At 37.3% G+C, this 20,905-nt stretch overlaps 1 protein-coding gene across 1 annotated transcript; it reads right to left on the bottom strand.

The window, feature by feature from the left end:
* Window positions 1–1,351: 1,351 nt before the first annotated feature.
* On the bottom strand, window positions 1,352–4,548 carry LOC110673887 (probable LRR receptor-like serine/threonine-protein kinase At3g47570). Its single transcript, XM_021837117.2, has 2 exons — window positions 1,824–4,548; window positions 1,352–1,737 (listed from the first exon to the last, which is right to left on the bottom strand). The coding sequence occupies exons 1-2, from the start codon at window positions 4,501–4,503 to the stop codon at window positions 1,352–1,354; spliced, it is 3,066 nt and encodes a 1,021-aa protein (XP_021692809.2). The 5' UTR covers window positions 4,504–4,548.
* Between the last annotated feature and the right edge of the window lie 16,357 nt (window positions 4,549–20,905).

Genomic DNA, 20,905 nt, shown 5'->3' on the forward strand with positions numbered 1-20,905 from the left:
TTCAGAGCTTTTCTAGGTGTCTTAAACATAGTTCTAATCCTCTTAATTATCCGGACCGACACTGATCCCCAGAACTGTAAATTACACATAGCTATGCATATAGGGGTGTTACAAGCTGCATAAGCAAGGACCGAATCTGCATAAGTCATGCAGTAACTTATGCAGGTTCCGACAGGTAAAAAAATTGCTCCTTTTTCCTGTGTAGAACTGCACAACTTGTGCAACAGGTAATGCAAGTTTCAGCAGGTTTGCATTCTTCAACCCTGAAGCTTTATTTTTGACATTTATGGCTATGGGAATCACTCCTCACTGGCACAATTTCTTTTTAGTTCCTCAAAAACACCATCTTATCTACAAAGCAAAATTACATATTATCCTAAAAATTGACAATTATAAAAAATTATCTAAATAACTAATAAAATTAGTCAAAAATGATTAACAAATAAATGAAATGGTAATGAAATTTAACCTAAATGACTGTGTAAAATGCGTGTATCATTAATTTAGAAAATTCAAGCAACATTTTTCTTTAAAAAAAATAGAGAGTTTAGTTGAAGTTCTTGCCTAGATTTAGTCTATTTGGTCTACCAAAGACTCAAGATACAAACATGTAAAATTCAAATCCCATCATATCTTATATATTGGATTCATAGTAAAACAAGAAAATTCAATTAGAGATTACAAGCATTAAAAATAAATTTCCATATTAACATTCAAAATCCCAATCTCCTTTTATGATTAATTAATTTTACCTTAATAAGGACCTTAATCAAGCCATAGATTAGAAAATCTTATTAGTAATAGTAATAGCCGGACATTTACCATATATTTTCATAATTAATTTTAGAAAAAATTACTATATATTTCAGCTTAATTGCAGGCATATCTTTTTCAATCGATTTTAAATAGCAAAGTATTAAAGTAACAATATCTTATTAGTATCATACTACATTTTTTTAATATGTTAGGGGTGATTTTGGCGCAATTATAAAATTATTCTATTTATGATTTCAAGATGGCAGATTTCGGACATTAAAATAATATATCTGCAAAGCAAAATAAGACTGGATACATAAACCCTCTTTAGAATCTATGAGTGTTGATGCATTATACTAAACCATGCATTATGAAATATTAGTTGAAGCATTTTAGCTCCAAGGTTGTAAGAACAAATAAGGCAATAGCCTCTCAACATGCAGTAGTTGTAGATTAATTAATTAAATGGTTTTTGTCTCTCTTACTCTCTATTGCAATTTAATTCATAGCGGAAACATATTATTAGGTGTGCTTTTTGTTCACAAATGACTAATGAAAAAGAAATTAACCCATAAGATCAATTACCCAAATGCGATTACAGTGTAATAGTTCTGTGTCCCCTGGCTCCAAGGAATTCGTTTTTTATTGATTGCAGCTCTGCCACAACATTGCTGATATTCCTCCGTTCATGTGGAAGTTCTGCAGAGCAAGCAACTCCAATTTCTAACATAGAAACTAAGCTCTTCTGAACTCTACAGCCTCCTGCGCCCCCATTTTCCCATTGGACAATTTCTTGAAGCAGAAATGGATCCACAATCTCTAGCATTCTATCAGGCAGAGCTGCCCTAACGAAGTTGTGAAGGTTCAAACCTTCTTTAAATATGTCATTGGTTGGCTTCTTTCCCGTAAACATCTCCAACAAGAGGATGCCATAGCTGTATAGATCACCAGCAGTTGACACTTCGCTTCCCATCCCATATTCTGCAATTACACAATAAAAAAATCACGATCAAAGAATGGAAAAAAAGGAGAAACCTGTAGGAAATGACCAAGCTATATAGATTTACCAGGAGCAGCATAACCAACAGTTCCCCTTACACCAACTGAACTTGTTCGACTAGCAGGCAAGTCTTGTGTGGCTTCTGAAAGGATTCTTGCCAATCCAAAATCACCTACATGTCCTGTCATATCATTGTCCAGGAGAACATTGCTTGGCTTGAGATCACAATGAACTATTGGAGTTTCACACTGATGGTGAAGATAATCCAGTGCGCAAGCAACATCAATGGTGACATTTATTCTCTGAAGTAAATTCAAACTCCTCGGAGTTTCTTGTGTCTCCTCTGTTGTTGGCTTCTGATGTAACCACTCCTCTAGACTCCCATTAGCCATGAACTCATAGACTAGAGCTTTGAAATCATTCCCCTGATAATCAACACTTGAGCATACAGTTAGTATCTTGATGAGATTTCGATGTCTAATATTCCGTAAAGCCTCACACTCGGCTGTAAAACTCCTTGAAGCTCCATGGCGTACAAGAGTAAACACCTTGACAGCAAAAGCCATTCCACTTTGATCAAGAATTCCTTTATATACAGATCCAAAGCTACCAGCTCCAATCAAATTAGCCAAGGAGAAACCATCTGTAGCTTTTGAGAGACTATGGTAAGACACCATCAAATGCAAATTTTCAGCAAAGTCTGAAGCAGGTTCGTTTCTTTTCTTTCTAGTTAAAAATAGGAAATAACTAGAAAGCACAAGAATTAAACATAGCAGTCCCGAAAGTGTTGATATTACTATCTTCCATGTAAGGGACAGTTTCCCTTTTGAGTGTTTAAAGTTGCATCCAGGGAGATGAAATTCGGGTGTTCCTCCACAAAGTCTGCTATTTCCAATAACTGAAGTTCGACTTGCATTCTTGAAAACTCCTCCTACTGGTACCACACCCTCAAAATTGTTGTAGGATAGGTTCAAAACTTGCAAATAGATCAAGTCCCCTAAAAATTCTGGAATTTCACCAGATAAATTGTTGTTTGAAATATCTAATTCTTGAAGGCCTCTCAGTGAGCTCAAAGATGAAGGAATGGGTCCTTGGAATAAATTGCCTTGCATGAATATAAATTCTAACATCACACAGCTACCCAGAGTGCTAGGAATCTCACCTGACAACATGTTCTTAGATACATTGAGCACATTTAAATTTTTCAGATTTCCGACTTGTAAGGGAAGGACACCGCTCAATCGATTATGAGACAAGTCTAGGTAAATGGACAAGGAAGAAAGGCCTATAACTTGTGCTGGTATGGAACCACTTAGATTGTTATAAGAAAAATCCAATTTTTGCAAATTTTGGCAGTTTCCAAGACTCGAGGGGATGTCTCCCTGAAGATTGTTGCTTGCTAAAGAAACTTCATATAAATTGGTTAAGTTCCCAACAGAAGATGGAATATGCCCCGATAACTCATTAAAACTTAAACTCAGTATCTGTAGATTTTTAAGCTCTCCAATTACAGTTGGAATGTTACCTGAGAGATGATTGCCTGGTGCCAGGAAGACGATTAAGTTGATGAGATTTTGTAACCCTGCTGGGATGTTTCCAACTATATGATTGTCATTAAACCGCATAATTTCAAGCGTAGTTGAGAAGTTGCCAATTAGTTCAGGCAACATTCCTCCAAAGTTATTGTCGCCCGCAACCAAAACTCGTAAATTGGTGGCATTGGTTAACGAGGAGAGAAAATTCAAGTCACTGGCTCCCCCATTCCCAAGAAAGTTGTATTCGATAGAAAAGAGTTGAAGTCCAAGTGAATTTCCAAAAGTAGGCACCTGGCCAGTAAGACTGTTCAATTGCAGTTGGATCACTTCTAAATTTGAGGCATTGGACAATGATGGTGGAATGGATCCTATCAACTGGGCTTGGAACATTCCGAGATGCCGAAGATGTGGAAGTGAGATTCCTAGATTGGAGGGAAGACTACCAGGATAAAATGGGTTGCCTGCTAAATATAAATCTGTCAGAGAAGAGAGATTGTAGATTGAAGGAGGGATTGTGCCAGAAAATGTGTTAATATGAAGGAAAAGCTTCCTAAGGGTCGTTAGTTTGCCTAAAGCATTGGGAATACTCCCACTGAAGTAATTCTCTCCTGCAGCGAGTGATTCAAGGGATGATAAGTTTCCAAAAGAAGCCGGGATAGCTCCTGTCAGGTTGTTGCCGGAAACAGCAAAAAGTGTGAGCTTTGAAAGGGAGCCAATCTCCATAGGTATTTCTCCAAAAAGTTGGTTGTTTAAAACGTGAAATTTGATAAGGTTGGAGCATCTGGATAAATTTGATGGAATCCCACCGCTAAGTGAATTATTAGGGAGATAGAGATACTGCAGTCTGCTAAGACGACCAATTTCAGGAGGGATTTCTTGACTGAAGCTGTTGTTATCCAGACTCAACTCTCTTAAAAAGCTCAAATTTCCAATATGCGGTGATATGGAGCCTGCAAGCTGCAGGGACATGAGATTCAGTGAAGTGACTCTCTGGTGTCTGTGACTACAAGTAACACCTTGCCACAGGCAAAAGTTAATGGAATCATTCCATGAGCTCATAACTCCAAGGGGGTCGGTTATCCTGGCCTTGAATTCAAGCAAAGCCAACCGGTCTGTCTCATTCCCACCAAGCGCACAATCAGTGAGACCAAGGGACAGGAAGAAAACGGTGGCATAGAAGCAGAAAAATGACCAGAAGTATCCCAACTGCATGGTTGCCACGGCTAGACGAGAAACAAGTAAATCAAAAACCAAGTATGCTATGAATCTCAAAGCTCACGTAAATTTAATCTGTTTGTTTTTTGTTAAAAAAAAATATATTTAATGAAATATTTCATTCTCGCTGTGACACGAAAATTGCCATGCACCCTTGACTGATTATGTTTTAGACTACGTAAAAATTTTTCGTTTTATTTGGCCGGCATAAGGCTGAATCAAAGAAAAATTTTAAAAATAAAAGTGCCATTGATGACAAGTTTATTCATATAATTTGGATATTCAGGTGGAATCATCGAAAGCACCAAACATGTCAACTAGAAAAACAATAATTTTATTTCGCCTTTTGTTTTGTTGTAATTTGCCATGTTTGATCCAAATGGAGGTCTGAAATACAAGTAATCAAAGACCAACCAAATATCAAAACTCATGTAGTTCATATATTGTTATTTTTTGTGGCTTTGAATTATTGAATATATTTTCATGGGCCCAAATTGTGACCCGACCCTAAAGTTTTGCGCTGCGACCCAATTAGGATAAAAAGTGAGATCTGTGATGGTTGCGGAGGGCACGAGCCGATAGGCCCAGGCCTAAAGCCCACCATTGATCTCCTTGGGGGTGCGAGGGCAATGCTCCCGCGGTATGGACCAGTATAAATATTATAATATTATACCCTTTGCGACAGAGTTGTGAGATATTTGGGAAACATACTAGATTTAGGGTTTGAGAGTTCTGATTGATTGTATCTTGCTCTTTTCATCATAGTGGAACCTTTTTCTCTTGTCTTGCCTATGGACGTAGACTTTACAGTTGAACCACGTTAAATCCTGTATTATTCTTCTTCTCTTCTCAATACTGTGTGATTGTGCAATTTGTGTGTGTGCCTTAGATTTGCGAGCTTGTTATAACAAACTGGTATCATAGCTTTGTGAGCAAAACCTAGGGTTTATAAATGGCGTCGTCTTCAACGAAGTATGAGATGGAGAAATTTGATGGTGGATCGAGTTTCAATCTGTGGAAGATTAAAATTAAATCTTCCTTGATCCTACAAGGTCTATGGAAGGCAATCGAGGATAACTTTCCATAAGATATGACAGAGGCGGAGAAGGCTGATCTAAAGGAGAGAACCTTGAGTGCGATTTCATGAGCGTAACTGATAATGTCCTATGCGAGATTGCTGGTGAAAGCTCAACATCTGTGGCGTGGAAGAAATTATAGGAGTTATACTCTGCCAAATCGTTGACCAACTACTCGTATCTGAAGAAAGACTTTACAATCTGAGAATGAGAGAAGGTACGCCCATTAAAGAACATTTGGATGAATTTAATTCAATAATTATGGATCTGAAGAATATTGATATTGAGATTGATCGTGAGGATCAGGCCCTTATTGTGTTATGTTCTTTGCCAACCTCCTATGAAACTTTTGTTGATACTCTGATGTATGGAAAAGATAGTATTTCACTAGACGATGTTAGTAATTCTCTAAAATCGAAGGAGTTGAAAAAGAAATTTCCAGATAATAGAGAAAGATTTGAGGGGGAAGGTTTGGTGAGTAGGGGAAGAACACATTCAAGGGAGGGTTCTTCCAGCAGAAAGAAATCTAAGGCCAGATCTAAGTCAAGAATAAAAAAGGCCAACTGTTTTGAGTGCAGAGAGCAAGGTCACTACAGGAGAGACTATCCCAAATTGAAAAATAAAAAGGGAAAGCAACCAAAAAGTTCTGCGAATGTGGTTGATAGTTTTATTGATTCTGATGGTGATGACAGTGCTGGAGAAATTTTATCCATGAGTTCAGATCATGGACAAAATTCTTGGATTCTTCACACTAGTGCTACTTAAAACATGTGTCCACACAGAAACTGGTTTATCACTTACAAACAGATGAGTGGCAAGGTGTTTCTGGGCAATGATCATGCATTATATGTTGAAGGAATTGGTAACATCAGATTGAGGATGTTTGATAGCGTTATCAAAACTATAGAGTGTTAGCATGTTCCAGGACTAAAGAGGAACCTGATTTCTCCTGGGACACTTGACTCTCATGGATTCAGATACCATACAGAGAATGGAGTTCTCAAAGTATGCAAGGGCTCTATGGTACTCATGAAGAGCAGTTTGGTTTCAGGATTGTATTTTCTTCAGGGGAAGCTGCAGTAGCATCGGGAAGCAATAATCAGAATCAGACTCAATTGTGGTATATGCGTCTTGGTCATATGAGTGAAAGAGGATTATCTGTATTAAGCAAGCGAAATTTGTTGGATGGGCAGAAAACAGAATCTATGGACTTTTGTGAACATTGTGTGTTTGGCAAACAGACCAGGGTGAAGTTCGACAAAAAGGCAGTGCATGAGACCGGAGGAATGGTGGATTATATCCACTTAGATTTATGGGGTTCTAACAAAATCCCTTCCAAGAACGATGCCAAGTACTTCATGACTTTGATTGATGATTACTCTCGGATGGTGTGAGTGTATTTTCTGAAAACAAAAGATGAGGCATTTTCAACCTTTGTAAAGTGGAAGACGATGATTGAGAAGCAGACAGAAAAGAAGGTAAAGCGTCTTAGAACTGATAACGGGTTAGAATTTTTTCTGAAAACAAAAGATGAGGCATTTTCAACCTTTGTAAAGTGGAAGACGATGATTGAGAAGCAGACAGAAAAGAAGGTAAAGCGTCTTAGAACTGATAAGGGGTTAGAATTTTGCAATTATGAGTTCGATGCATTCTGCAACAATGAAGATATAGTGAGACATTGCACTTGTACAAGGACACCACAACAGAATGGTATTGCAGAACGCATGAATAGAACACTTTGTGACAAAGCACGAAGCATGCTCTCACATTCAGGATTGGGAAAGGATTTCTGGGCTGAAGCAATTAATACGGCCTGTTTCTTGGTTTATAGATCTCCATCTATAGCTATTGAGTGCAAAACTTCTTTTGAGATTTGGTCTGGTTCACCTGCTGATTACTCTCAGCCGAGAGTATTTGGTTGCCCTACTTATGCTCATGTGAGGATGGTAAGCTTGAGCCAAGGGCAAGAAAATGCATATTTCTAGGGTTTACATCTGGAGTGAAAGGCTACAGGTTATGGTGCAATGATCCAAAGTCTCCAGAATTAATTATCAGTAGGGATGTGACATTTAATGAGTCTGTTTCATTGGATAGTCAGAGAGAGAAGTCAATAGCAGAATCAGATCATGGTGTCAGAGCACAGGTGGAGCTTGATATTGATACTTCAGCAGTTCAGTCCAGTGATTCAGAGGATGAGGTGTAAGATCCTGATCAACAAGAGGATGCACCTAAGCAACAGCAACAAGAATAATAAGCACGCAAATTTAAGGTACACACACAAATCACACAATCACATAGTATTGAAAATAGAAGAAGAATAACACAGGATTTAATGTGGTTCAACCGTAAGGTCTACGTCCACGGGCAAGACAAGAGAAAAAGTTCCACTATGATGAAAAGAGTAAGATACAATCAGTCAGAACTCTCAAACCCTAACCCCAGTGTGTTTCCCGAATATCTTACAACTCTGCCACAAAGGGTAGAATATTACAATATTTATATTGGTCCATACCGCAGGGGCGTTGGCCCGGGCCCGAAGCCCACCACTGATCTCACTTTTTATCCTAATCAGGTCGCAACGCGAAACTTTTGGGTCCATGAAAAAACATATCCAAATTTCAAGCCATAAAAATAACAATTCTTCCCCTTGGCTTGAATTCCTCTATCATCAACAAAATAACCATAAACACTCTGTCTTGCCATATGCCCTCGCAAGGGCATTACTGAGCACTACAAACACCAACCAAGTCTAGGCAATGCCTAAACTTGCTGACTGGGACTCCCTTGGTCATCATATCTACTGGATTATCATGTGTAGAGACTTTCTGCACAATTACAGTCCCCTGAGATACAATGTCCCGAATGAAGTGATATCTAAAATCAATGTGCTTAGTTTGCTCATGGTACATCTAATTCTTTGTGAGATGTATTGCACTCTGGCTATCACAAAACACTGTTATCTTATTCTGTATCAACCCAAGATCACCCACCAAACCTTGTAACCACAAAACTTCCTTTACTGCCTCTACTAAGGCCATATATTCAGCCTCTGTGGTAGACAAAGCAACTGTAGCTTGCAATGTTGCCTTCCAATTGATAGCACTTCCAGAAAGAGTAAACAAATAACCTGTCAAAGATCTTTTCTTTTCTAAGTCCCCTGCAAAATCCAAATCCACATAGCCAACAATTGAATTACTCATCTTGGCCCTGTTAAATGTCAGACCAACATCTGTAGTACCCTTCAAATACCTCAAAATCCATTGCACTGCCTGCCAATGCTCTTTTCTAGGACATACCATGTATCTACTCACAACACTAACTGCATGTGAAATGTCAAGTCGGGTGCATACCATAGCATACATGATGCTACCAACAGCACTTGAATAGGGAACATTGGACATGTGCTCCATCTCCTCATCTGTTTTGGGTGACATGTCTGCAGATAATTTGAAATGGGCAGCAAATGGAACAGTTACAGGCTTAGTATTATTCAGAACTCTCAAACCCTAACCTCAGTGTGTTTTCCGAATATCTCACAACTTAGCCGCAAAGGGTAGAATATTACAATATTTTTATTGGTCCATACCGCAGGGGCGTTGGCCCGGGCCCGAAGCCCACCACTGATCTCACTTTTTATCCCAATCGGGTCGCAACGCGAAACTTTTGGGTCCATGAAAAAACATATCCAAATTTCAAGCCATAAAAATAACAATTCTTCCCCTTGGCTTGAATTCCTCTATCATCAACAAAATAACCATAAACACTCTGTCTTGCCATATACCCTCGCAAGGGCATTACTGAGCACTACAAACACCAACCAAGTCTAGGCAATGCCTAAACTTGCTGACTGGGACTCCCTTGGTTATCATATCTACTGGATTATCATGTGTAGAGACTTTCTGCACAACTACAGTCCCCTGAGATACAATGTCCCGAATGAAGTGATATCTGACATCAATGTGCTTAGTTTGCTCATGGTACATCTGATTCTTTGTGAGATGTATTGCACTCTAGCTATCACAAAACACTGTTACCTTATTCTGTATCAACCCAAGATCACCCACCAAACCTTGTAACCACAAAACTTCCTTTACTGCCTCTGCTAAGGCCATATATTCAGCCTCTGTGGTAGACAAAGCAACTGTAGCTTGCAATGTTGCCTTCCAACTGATAGCACTTCCAGAAAGAGTAAACAAATAACCTGTCAAAGATCTTCTCTTTTCTAAGTCCCCTGCAAAATCCGAATCCGCATAGCCAAAAATTGAATCACTCATCTTAGCCCTGTTAAATGTCAAACCAACATCTGTAGTACCCTTCAAATACCTCAAAATCCATTGCACTGCCTGCCAATGCTCTTTTCTAGGACATACCATGTATCTACTCACAACACTAACTGCATGTGAAATGTCAAGTCGAGTGCATACCATAGCATACATGATGCTACCAACAACACTTGAATAGGGAACACTGGACATGTGCTCCATCTCCTCATCTGTTTTGGGTGACATGTCTGCAGATAACTTGAAATGGGTAGCAAATGGAACAGTCACAGGCTTAGCATTATTCATGTTGAAACGCTTAAGCACTTTCTCAACATAGGCCTGTTGAGACAAGAAAAGCTTTCCAACACTTTTATCCCTGGTAATTTCCATTCCCAATATCTTCTTTGCAGCACCCAAATCTTTCATCTCAAACTCATCACTCAACTGCTTTTTCAGAATGTTAATTTGTGACATGTTTTTAGTAGCAATAAGCATGTCATCCACATACAACAACAAATAAACAAAGGAATCATCTGAAAGCTTCTTATGATACTCACAACTGTCATATGAACTACGATTAAAGCCATTACAAACCATGAATGTATTAAATCTTTTGTACCACTTCCTAGGAGACTGTTTCAGACCATATAAAGATTTCTTAGGCAAGTAAACATGGTTTTCCATACCTAGAATGAGAAATCCCTCATGTTGACTCATAAATTTGCTCCTCCAACTCACCATGCAAAAATGTTGTTTTCACATCTAGTTGCTCAAGCTCTAGATCATGAACAGCAACCATAGCAAGTAAGACTCTGATAGAACTGTGTTTCACAAATGGAGAAAACACTTCATTAAAGTAAATCCCCTCCCTCTGAGTAAAGCCTTTTGCTACCAACCGTACCTTATATCGTGGTGCTTCAACCCTTTGAGTGCCTTCCTTTTTCTTGAACACCCATTTGCAACCTATCACTTTTTGCCCCTTAGGTAATGTTGCAAGCTCCCAAGTCTGATTCTTGTGAAGAGATTCAATTTTTTCACTCATGGCACCAACCCACTGATCTGTATCTGAATAAGAAATAACTTCTCTATAATTGCTAGGTTAACACACATTAACTGTCTCAGTAACTGACAAGGCAAAAGCAACTAGATCTGCATATGCATATCTCTATGGTGGTCTAATTCGTCTTCTCTCTCTACCAGTTGCAATGCTATATGGTTCCTGTTGCTGTTGCTCAGGTGCATCCTCTTGTTGATCAGTATCTTGCACCTCATCCTCTGAATCACTGGACTGAACTGCTGAAGTATCAATATCAAGCTCCACCTGTGCTCTGGCACCGTGATCTAATTCTGCTATTGATTTCTCCCTCTGACTATCCAATGAAATAGACTCATTAAATGTCACATCCCTACTGATAATTAATCTTGGAGACTTTGCATCATTGCACCACAACCTGTAGCCTTTCACTCCAGATGCATACCCTAGAAATATGCATTTTCTTGCCCTTGGCTCAAGCTTACCATCTCTCACATGAGCATAAGCAGGGCAACCAAATACTCTCAGCTGAAAGTAATCAGCAAGTGAATCGGACTAGATCTCAAAAGGAGTTTTGCACTCAATAGTTGTAGATGGAGATCTATTAACCAAGAAACAAGCCGTATTAATTACTTCAGCCTAGAAATTCTTTCCCAATCCTGAATGTCAAAGCATGCTTCATGCTTTGTCACAAAGCATTCTGTTCATGAGTTTTGCAATACCATTTTGTTGTGGTGTCCTTGTACTAGTGCGATGTCTCACTATACCTTCATTGCTGCAGAATGCATTGAACTCACGATTGTAAAATTCCAACCCGTTATCAGTTCTAAGACGCTTGACCTTCTTTTCTGTCTGTGTCTCAATCATCGTCTTCCACTTTACAAAGGTTGAAAATGCCTCATCTTTTGTTTTCAAAAAATACACCCACACCATCCGAGAGTAATCATCAATCAAAGTCATGAAGTACCTGGTACCGCTCTTGGAAGGGATTCTGTTAGGACCCTATAGATCTGAGTGGATATAATCCACCATTTCTCTGGTCTTGTGTACTGTCTTTTTATCAAACTTGACCCTAATCTGTTTGCCAAAAACACAGTGTTCATAAAAGTCCATAGATTCTGTTTTCTGCCCATCCAACAAATCTCGCTCGCATAACATGGATAATCCTCTTTCACTCATATGACCAAGACGCATATGCCACAATTGAGTTTGATTCTGATATTTACTTCTGAATGCTACTGCAACTTCCCCTGAAACTGTACTCCCCTGAAGAAAATACAATCCTGAAACCAAACTGCTCTTCATGAGTACCATAGAGCCCTTACACACTTTGAGAACTCCATTCTCTGTATGGTATCTGAATCCATGAGAGTCAAGTGTCCCAAGAGAAATCAGGTTCCTCTTTAGTCCTGGATCATGCCAACACTCTATAGTTTTGACAATGTCATCAAACATCCTCAATCTGATGTTGCCAATTCCTTCAATAGATAATGCACGATCTTTGCCCAGAAACACCTTGCCACTCATCTGTTTGTAAGTGACAAACCAGTTTCTGTGTGGACATATGTTATAAGTAGCACCAGTATCAAGAATCTAGGAATTTTGTCCATGATCTAAACTCACGGATAAGATTTCTCCAGCACTGTCATCACCATCAGAATCAATAAAACTATCAACCACCTTCGCAGAACTTTCTGGTTGCTTTCCCTTTTTATTTTTCAACTTGGGACAGTCTCTCATATAGTGACCTTGCTCTTCGCACGCAAAACAGTTGGCCTTTTTCATTCTGACTTAGATCTAGCCTTAGATTTCTTCCTACTAAAAGAACCCTCTCTTGAATGTGTTCTTCCCTTGCTCACCAAACATTCCCCCTTAAATCTTTCTCTATTATCTGAAAATTTCGTTTTCAACTCCTTCGATTTTAGAGAATTACCAACATCATCTAGTGAAATACTGTCTTTCCCATACAACAGAGTATCAACAAAAGTTTAATAGGAGGGTGGCAAAGAACATAGCACAATAAGGGCTTGATCCTCACTATCAATCTCAATATCAATATTCTTCAGATCCATAATGATTGAATTGAATTCATCCAGATTTTCTTTAATGGGCGTACATTCGCTCATTCTCAGATTGTAAAGTCTTTTCTTCAGATATGGGTGGTTGGTCAGCGATTTAACACAGTATAACTCCTCTAATTTCTTCCATGCCGTAGATGCTGAGCTTTCACTAGCAATCTCGCGTAGGACATTATCAGTTACGCTCATGAAAATCGCACTCAAGGCTCTCTCCTTTAGATCAACCTTCTCTGCCTCTTTCATACCTTCTAGAAAGTTATCATCGATTGCCTTCCATAGACCTTGTAGGATCAAGGAAGATTTAATTTTAATCTTCCACAGACTGAAACTCGATCTACCATCAAACTTCTCTATCTCATACTTTGTTGAAGACGACGCCATCTGTAAACCCTAGGTTTTGCGCACAAAGCTCTGATACTAATTTGTTATAACAAGCACCTAAATCTAAGGTGCACACACAAATCACACAATTATACAGTATTGAAAATAGAAGAAGAATAACACAGGATTTAATGTGGTTCAACCGTAAGGTCTACGTCCACGGGCAAGACAAGAGAAAAAGTTCCACTATGATGAAAAGAGCAAGATATAATCAATCAAAACTCTCAAACCCTAACCTCAGTATGTTTCCCGAATATCTCACAACTCAGCCGTAAAGGGTAGAATATTATACTATTTATACTGGTCCATACCGTGGGCGTTGGCCTGGGCCCGAAGCCCACCATTGATCTCACTTTTTATCCCAATCAGGTCGCAAAGTGTGAAACTTTCGGGTCGGGTCACAATTCAGATTTATGAAAAAACATATCCAAATTTCAAGCCACAAAAATAACATGTAGCTTACTTCCCCTTTGTTCCATTTGCTGCCATTAGATGTGTAGTCTTTCTTTTGCTAAGTTTATTTATCTTCCAAGTTTTGCTTTCCTCTGTTACATTTATTTGCTCTATTAACAGTGCCTAAGTGTTGCGTTTGGTTCAAGCTTTTCTTGCCATGGAGATCTTTTGAGAGTATGGAGTATGTACCTATATGTACATATCGAATTTGTCATTAGTAAACTAATTCTTGTTTTTTTTCAAGAAGTAATTGATACATCTGGAGGGTGGGTTTCTTCATGCCTATAGGTATTTGATATATAATGCTACCCGTTTTCTCTTTTTTTCTTTTTTTTTTTTCTGATAATATTTAATTAGTTGCCAGATGTGGTGCAAGCTTTGCAAGGAAGATTTTTCAGAACAGCTTGAAGGGAAGAGATTGCTCGAGCAACATCAACTTATTTGTCTAGAGTTGGTTTTGTCTTCTCTCACCTCTTTTCTTGGTAATCTTCCATTGTCATTGTTTTGTGAAGAAGGTAAGCATTTTCGTCTCTATGGTTATTTCACATGAGTTATTTGATGAAATATCTCAATGTTACTTTCTATTATTGAGTAAAGAAAAAAAAAAAAAATCCCGATTCCATTACTTTGATTTCTTTTTTTTTTTTTTTATTTCGTGTAGATTAATTACAGTATATAGTCCAAAGCATGCTCTCAATTGTTATATATTCTGAAATTTAATAATCTATTATGTTATTTGTTTAAACTTGGGTTTTTGTTCTTAAAGTTGTTCTCTTGGTAATCTTCCATTGTTCTCGGTGCGTGATCAAGGTAAACATTTCTTTTTGTCTCTCTACTTCCACAACACTAAAGTTTGTGATGGATATGGTTATTGTACATGAGTTGTTTGATGAAACCCATATTATTTTATGTAGTTGTTAAAATATGATCAGATCCATGTGTAAATGTGGTCTAATTTCATAAATTCTAAGTACACAAAGGGATCATATATTGAACAGTTACCTAATCAAAATCGTCATTACATTCAAACTTGATTTTCCCAATTTTGTTATGAAATTTTAATTTTAGTACCCAATTGAGAAGCACTAACATTTCTGTTGTTGCACTTTTTATTGGCACTATTCAAAATTTTGAAGGTTATGAAATATTAATGTTGTATTTATATTATTAAAAATCCAATGTAGCAGTAAATTATGATAGTCTTGAATGTCTATTCGTTGGTTCCTTAGTTTTGGTTTGGGCATTTAAGTTGTTTATATGCTGCGGCTGACTACTATTAATTGATAATTCATTAGCATTATTTGCCACTCTTTCTTTCTCTAAATTTCATTCTTCCTCTGTTATCTCTCTCTCTTTGATTGTTGTAATTAGTGCTTAGTGACCAGAGCAAAGCTTGGAGACTGATCCATCAACTTCAACCTCGAGGTCGATATTTTCTTTCCTCTATTTTTTTATTTATAATTCCTATATATGTACGTTTTTTTAAATTTTCTTTTGAGTGTTTAAATGATGATAAAAACCAATTTTAATTGAAGGATGTGATAATGTCCATTCATGAGTTCACTTTGTTATTTCTTTATAGATTTTATTGCATAAATTGCAATCATAAAGTTAATTAAATGAGTAAAAGAGTTTGTCCAATATTCATATTGAAGAAAATTTCCTACCAAAGTTAATTAGACTATTTCTAATTTTTTATTTTTTTTTATCTCCATACATATTTATTTATTTATTTGGGGATGCCATTTATGGTCAAGGAATCTGTTTTCAGTGATTTGAGAAGCAGAGACAATAGAGGTTCAAGTGATACTCATTAGGTATTCGCCCTAGGAAGAAATTTTCACCACTTCTTGCTCTTGCAGACCATAATTGATAGGCGAAGGTAAGAAATTTGAGAGAAAAGGAAAACGAATTCTATTTTCTTCAACTACTCAATCACATAATGATCCTACATACATATATATACAATATGAGTTAGCTACTGTAACTGAATCTGTATTACCATAACTGATTTCGTACACGTGACTTATCAATTTAAAACTCTAACTGACTTTGGTGCCATCTTTGACTTTGCCTCTTTTGCTGTCATTGCTTCTTTGATCAGCTGATACCCCCCCCCCCCCCCCCCCACCACCCCACACCCCCCGCGCAAGCTGGAGAATGAATGTTAAGCATTCCCAGCTTGGAAATGATCTCTTGAAATGGAATGACACCAAGTGGCTTGGTGCAAATGTCCGCAAGTTGATTGGAAAAAGAAAGTTGTAGCAATCTGATAAGACTAGTATGCAATTTTTCTCTCACAATATGACAATCAATTTCAATGTGCTTCGTACGCTCATGAAAAAAGGGATTTGTTGCTATTTGAAGTGTAGACTTATTGTCACAAAACAATAAAGCAAGCTGAGGATGGTGGATATGTAAATCTAGTAACAAATAAAAAAGCCATTGAATCTCACAAGTAATTGTTGCCAATGCCCTATACTCGGCTTTTGAAGATGATCGAGATACTATTGATTGCTTTTTAGCTTTCCAACAAATAAGAGAAGAACTAAGAAAGATGCAGTAGCCTGTAATAGACTTGCGAGTGTCAAGACATCCAGCCCAATTTGAGTCACTAAAAGCGTGTAATTGTAACTCAGAATTAGCTGAAAAGAATAAACCAGTACCAGGAGAACCTTTTATGTAACGAAGCACTCTGTGAGCTGCCTACAAATGAAATGAAGTTGGTTTGTCCATATATTGACTCAATTGTTGCACAATAAAACAAATATCTGGCCTGATAGATGTGAGATATAGTAATCGACCTACCAATCTTCTATACTGAAGAATATCAGTAAATGGAACACCTTGAGCTTCACTAAGCTTCATTTTCGAATCCATAGGAGTTTTGGCAGGTTTGGAATTGTGAAATCCAGCATCTGTTAAAATGTCAAGGGCATATTTCTGCTGATTGAGGACAATACCTAGTTGTGTTCTAGCTACTTCAAAGCCCAGAAAAAACTTCAATTGGCCCAAATCTTTGATTTTAAACTGATCATCCAGATAAGATTTGACATTGTTAATTTCAAAAAGATTGTTGCTGCTAGAATTAAATCATCCACGTAAACTAAAATCACTGTAATAAGATCATTTTCTTTCTTCACAAAAAGTGAATAATCAGCTTGTGAGTGAGTGTAGCCAAGAGAAAGAAGAGCCATTGACAATTTAGCAAACTATTGTCTACTGGCCTGTTTAAGACCATATAATGACTTTTGCAAATGGCATACTTTATTAGGAGCAATAGCTGAAAAACCAGGAGGTAAAAGCATGTAAACCTCTTCATGTAAATCCCCGTGAAGGAAGGCATTATTAACATCCAATTGTTGCAAATACCAATGATTAATTGAAGCTACTGCCAACAGTAATTGAACAGTTGTAAGCTTTGCAACTGGAGAAAATGTGTCAAAATAGTCAATGCCCTCTGTCTATGTGTAACCTTTAGCAACTAAACGGGCTTTATATCTTTCTATAGATCCATCAGCCTTGTGTTTAATTTTATAAACCCATTTGCATTCTATTGCACTTTTGCCTGGAGGAAGATCAGTAATAACCCAAGTTTTATTCTATTCAAAAGCATGGATCTCTACTTGCATTGCTTTTCTCCAACATTCATGTTGGATAGCTTGGTTATAGTTCTTAGGCTCAGAAATAGTAGCTATAGAAAGGCTAAAATGATATTGGGGTTTAGACAAGTGAGAATAAGAAATGACAGATGATAAAGGATAAGGAGTAGTACCTGTGAAATGTGAAGACTAATTGGAATTAGCTGAAGTTAAAGATAAAGTATAATGATAATCCTGCAAGTAAGAAGGTAATTTTCTTGTTCTTGAGGACTGTTTAGAAGGAGCTTGGTTAGAAGAAACTTGAGTCGGAGGAATTGGATTAGAAGGTGAAATAATGACATCTGAATCTGGAAGAGAAGAGTCTTGCAAAAGTGGAGCAATTGTGTTTAAAGAACTAGAGGAGAAAGGAAAAATATTTTCATGAAAAGTGACATTTCTAGAAACGAAAATGTCTCTAGAATGAAGATCTAGAAGCACTAAGCACAAATCCTCTAGTGCCTGTTTTAAAACCAAGAAAAAGACACTTTTTAGCTCTAGGGTCCAATTTGGATCTGTTGACAGTGAGGGTAGAAGCATAACAAAAGGAACCAAAAACTTTGAGATTGGAAAATTTTGGAGGTTTGTTATACAACAACTCATAAGGAGTCTTATTGTTGAGTAAAGGTGAAGACAATCTGTTGATTAAGTATACCGCATGTTTAACAGCATATGACCAATACAATTTTGGCAAATGTGCTTGAAATAATAGGGCTCTAGCCACATTTAAAATGTGCTGATGTTTTCTTTCAACAGTTGCATTTTGTTGGGGTGTCTTGACACAAGAATTTTGGTGAAGAGTGCTTTTGGAGGCATAAAAATCTGGCATATGAAATTCTACCCCATTATCACTTCTTATTGTCTTAATTTTGGCAGAAAATTGTGTTTCAACTAAGAAAAAGAAGAACTGTAACGAAACTCGAGCTTGAGATTTATTTTGTAATAAGAAAATCCAAGTGTGCCTTGTATAATCATCAACTACGGTAAGAAAATATTTGTGATTATGAATGGAAGTAATGGCAAAAGGTCCCCATATATCAACATGAACCAGATCAAAAGGTTTATTAGATTTGGAAGTACTTACAGAGAAAGGTAATCTTTTCTGTTTTGCAAGATGACATATGTCACAGTGACTATTGTTTTTGAAAGAAAAATAAAAAATATACTCATGTAACAATCTTATTCTAGAATCAGAAGGATGGCCTAGCCTGTAGTGCCATAGATCAAACTGAGATGGTGTAGAGGTTGTGTGTAAGATATTGTGGGAAGACTGAGAAGAAATTGCAGGTGGATGTATTGTATATAGGCCTTCATGAACTTCAGCTATACCAATCATCCTCGAATTACGGAGATTCTGAATGAAACAACAATGAGCATAAAAAGAAAACAACAATGAGAAGCAGAAGTGAGTTTAGTAACTGAGATGAGGTTAAAATGAAATTGAGGAATGAAAAGAACATCAGTAAGAATAAGTTCTGCAGAAAAAAGCACAGTACCAGAAATTATTGCTAGGACTCTAGAACCATTAGGTAAAGTAACTGACACTGGTTTAATGGATTTGTGTGTGCTAAAAAATTGCATGGAATTGGTGATATGATCTGTGGCACCAGTGTCCACAATCCATTGCTGAGATTTAGAAAAACAAGATAAAGAAATGTGATTACCTGTTTGAGAAGTAAAACATGACACAAGATTAGTGGATGAATTGGCAATAAGTGAAGTGTGGACTTGATTGGCCACGTGAAGTTTGGAATCAAGTTGAGAAGATTGGAGTAAAACTAACAAACTTTGAACTTGCTCCTAAGTCAAAACAACACTAGAATTACCATGATTTCCCCGAGGTAAAGTGAGAGGATCATATTGTGGAAAATTAACCTTAGCGTGAGAATCAGTTTGCTCATCAGAACTAACAACATTGTTGGCTGAGGCATTATAATAACTTGGCTTGTATCCAGGTGGATAGCCATTTTTCTAATAACATGTCTCAATAGTATGCCTTGGTTTTCCACAAAAAGTGCAAAATCTGTTATCTCCAATGGTAGAAGACTTAGGACAGAACTTTTGAGCAAAATATGGCTTAGATCTGTTATCTGACTTGTTAGCAAAAACCTTAGGCTCAATCACACCAATTGAAACAGGACTGAGTTGCCTTTCTTGTTGAATGACTAGTGAAAAAGCCTTATTAATGGAAGGAAAAGGTTCTAGCAGCATTATTTGAGGTCTATCGGTTGCAAATTGGTCATTTAACCTTTTTAGAAATCTAATCACATAATCATGTTCTTGATACTATTTGATCTTGGTTAAAACACCACAAGAGCATGGAGTTGCGCAAGAACATTCAGGAAAAGGTCTGTAATTCATCAATTCTTCCTAAAGGATCTTCAATTCAGTGAAATAATCTGTAACAGTTTTATCACCTTGCTTAAAAGAATAAATTTCCTCTTGCAGATCTGCAATCTTAAGAATATCACATTGAGAAAATCTCTCCTTAAGGTCTTTCCACACGTCAACAACCTTATCAAACCAAAGAACACTTTGAGTAATAGATTGAGACAAGGAATGAGTAAGCCAAGAGAGTACCATTTTGTTGCATCTCTCCCAAGCAGGATACAGAGGATCTGTGCTAAGAGGAACTTGTAAAGAACCATCAACAAACTTCAAGTTGTTCTTGGATAACAAAGCCATCCTCATTGCCCGTGACCATGAGTGGTAATTGGAGCCTGTAAGAACTGGAGATACCAGAACAAGAGCTAGATTCTCATTGGGATGAAGATAGTAAGGCTTAGATGGATCTTGTAAAGAATTTGTTCCAGTAACTGTCATGGCAGATCAAGATTTGAAATTTCAAAGAAACAAAAGCTCTGATACCATAAGAAATTTGAGAGAAAAGAAAAATGAATTTTATTTTCTTCAACTACCCAATTACATAATGATCCTACATACATATATATACAATATGAGTTAGCTACTGTAACTGAATCTGTACTACCATAACTGATTTCATACATGTGACTTATCAATTTAAAACTCTAACTGACTTTGGCGCCATCTTTGACTTTGCCTCTTTTGCTGTCATTGCTTCTTTGATCAGCTAATAGAAGGGAGGGACGAATCCTGGTTTAATAAAACAATTAATGCTCTTGCTCCTATGACTACCATAACATTCGCTAAAATTCTCTTTCTCAGGCATTAATGCAGTCTCCATCTTTACCAATTTATCAAGCCTTGATGTTGTGTCCATCTTTGCCTCTTGCTTAGGCATTGATGTTGCATCTGCATTTCCTTTATATCAGCATCTTTTGCTTCCTTTCCTACCTCCATTCTTTCAATTTTCAACCAACGGTACATTTTTCTTTGGTGGTCTAAAAAATATCACTTGATTCCTTTTGTAGATCAAAATGACACTTTTTTTTTGTCTTAATCAGAATTGCCTTGTTCTATTGTCTATATTATAGATAGGAAGATATCCATAGTTTAG

This window comes from Hevea brasiliensis, chromosome 8 (genome assembly GCF_030052815.1).
Source record: "Hevea brasiliensis isolate MT/VB/25A 57/8 chromosome 8, ASM3005281v1, whole genome shotgun sequence".
Taxonomy (NCBI): domain Eukaryota; kingdom Viridiplantae; phylum Streptophyta; class Magnoliopsida; order Malpighiales; family Euphorbiaceae; genus Hevea; species Hevea brasiliensis.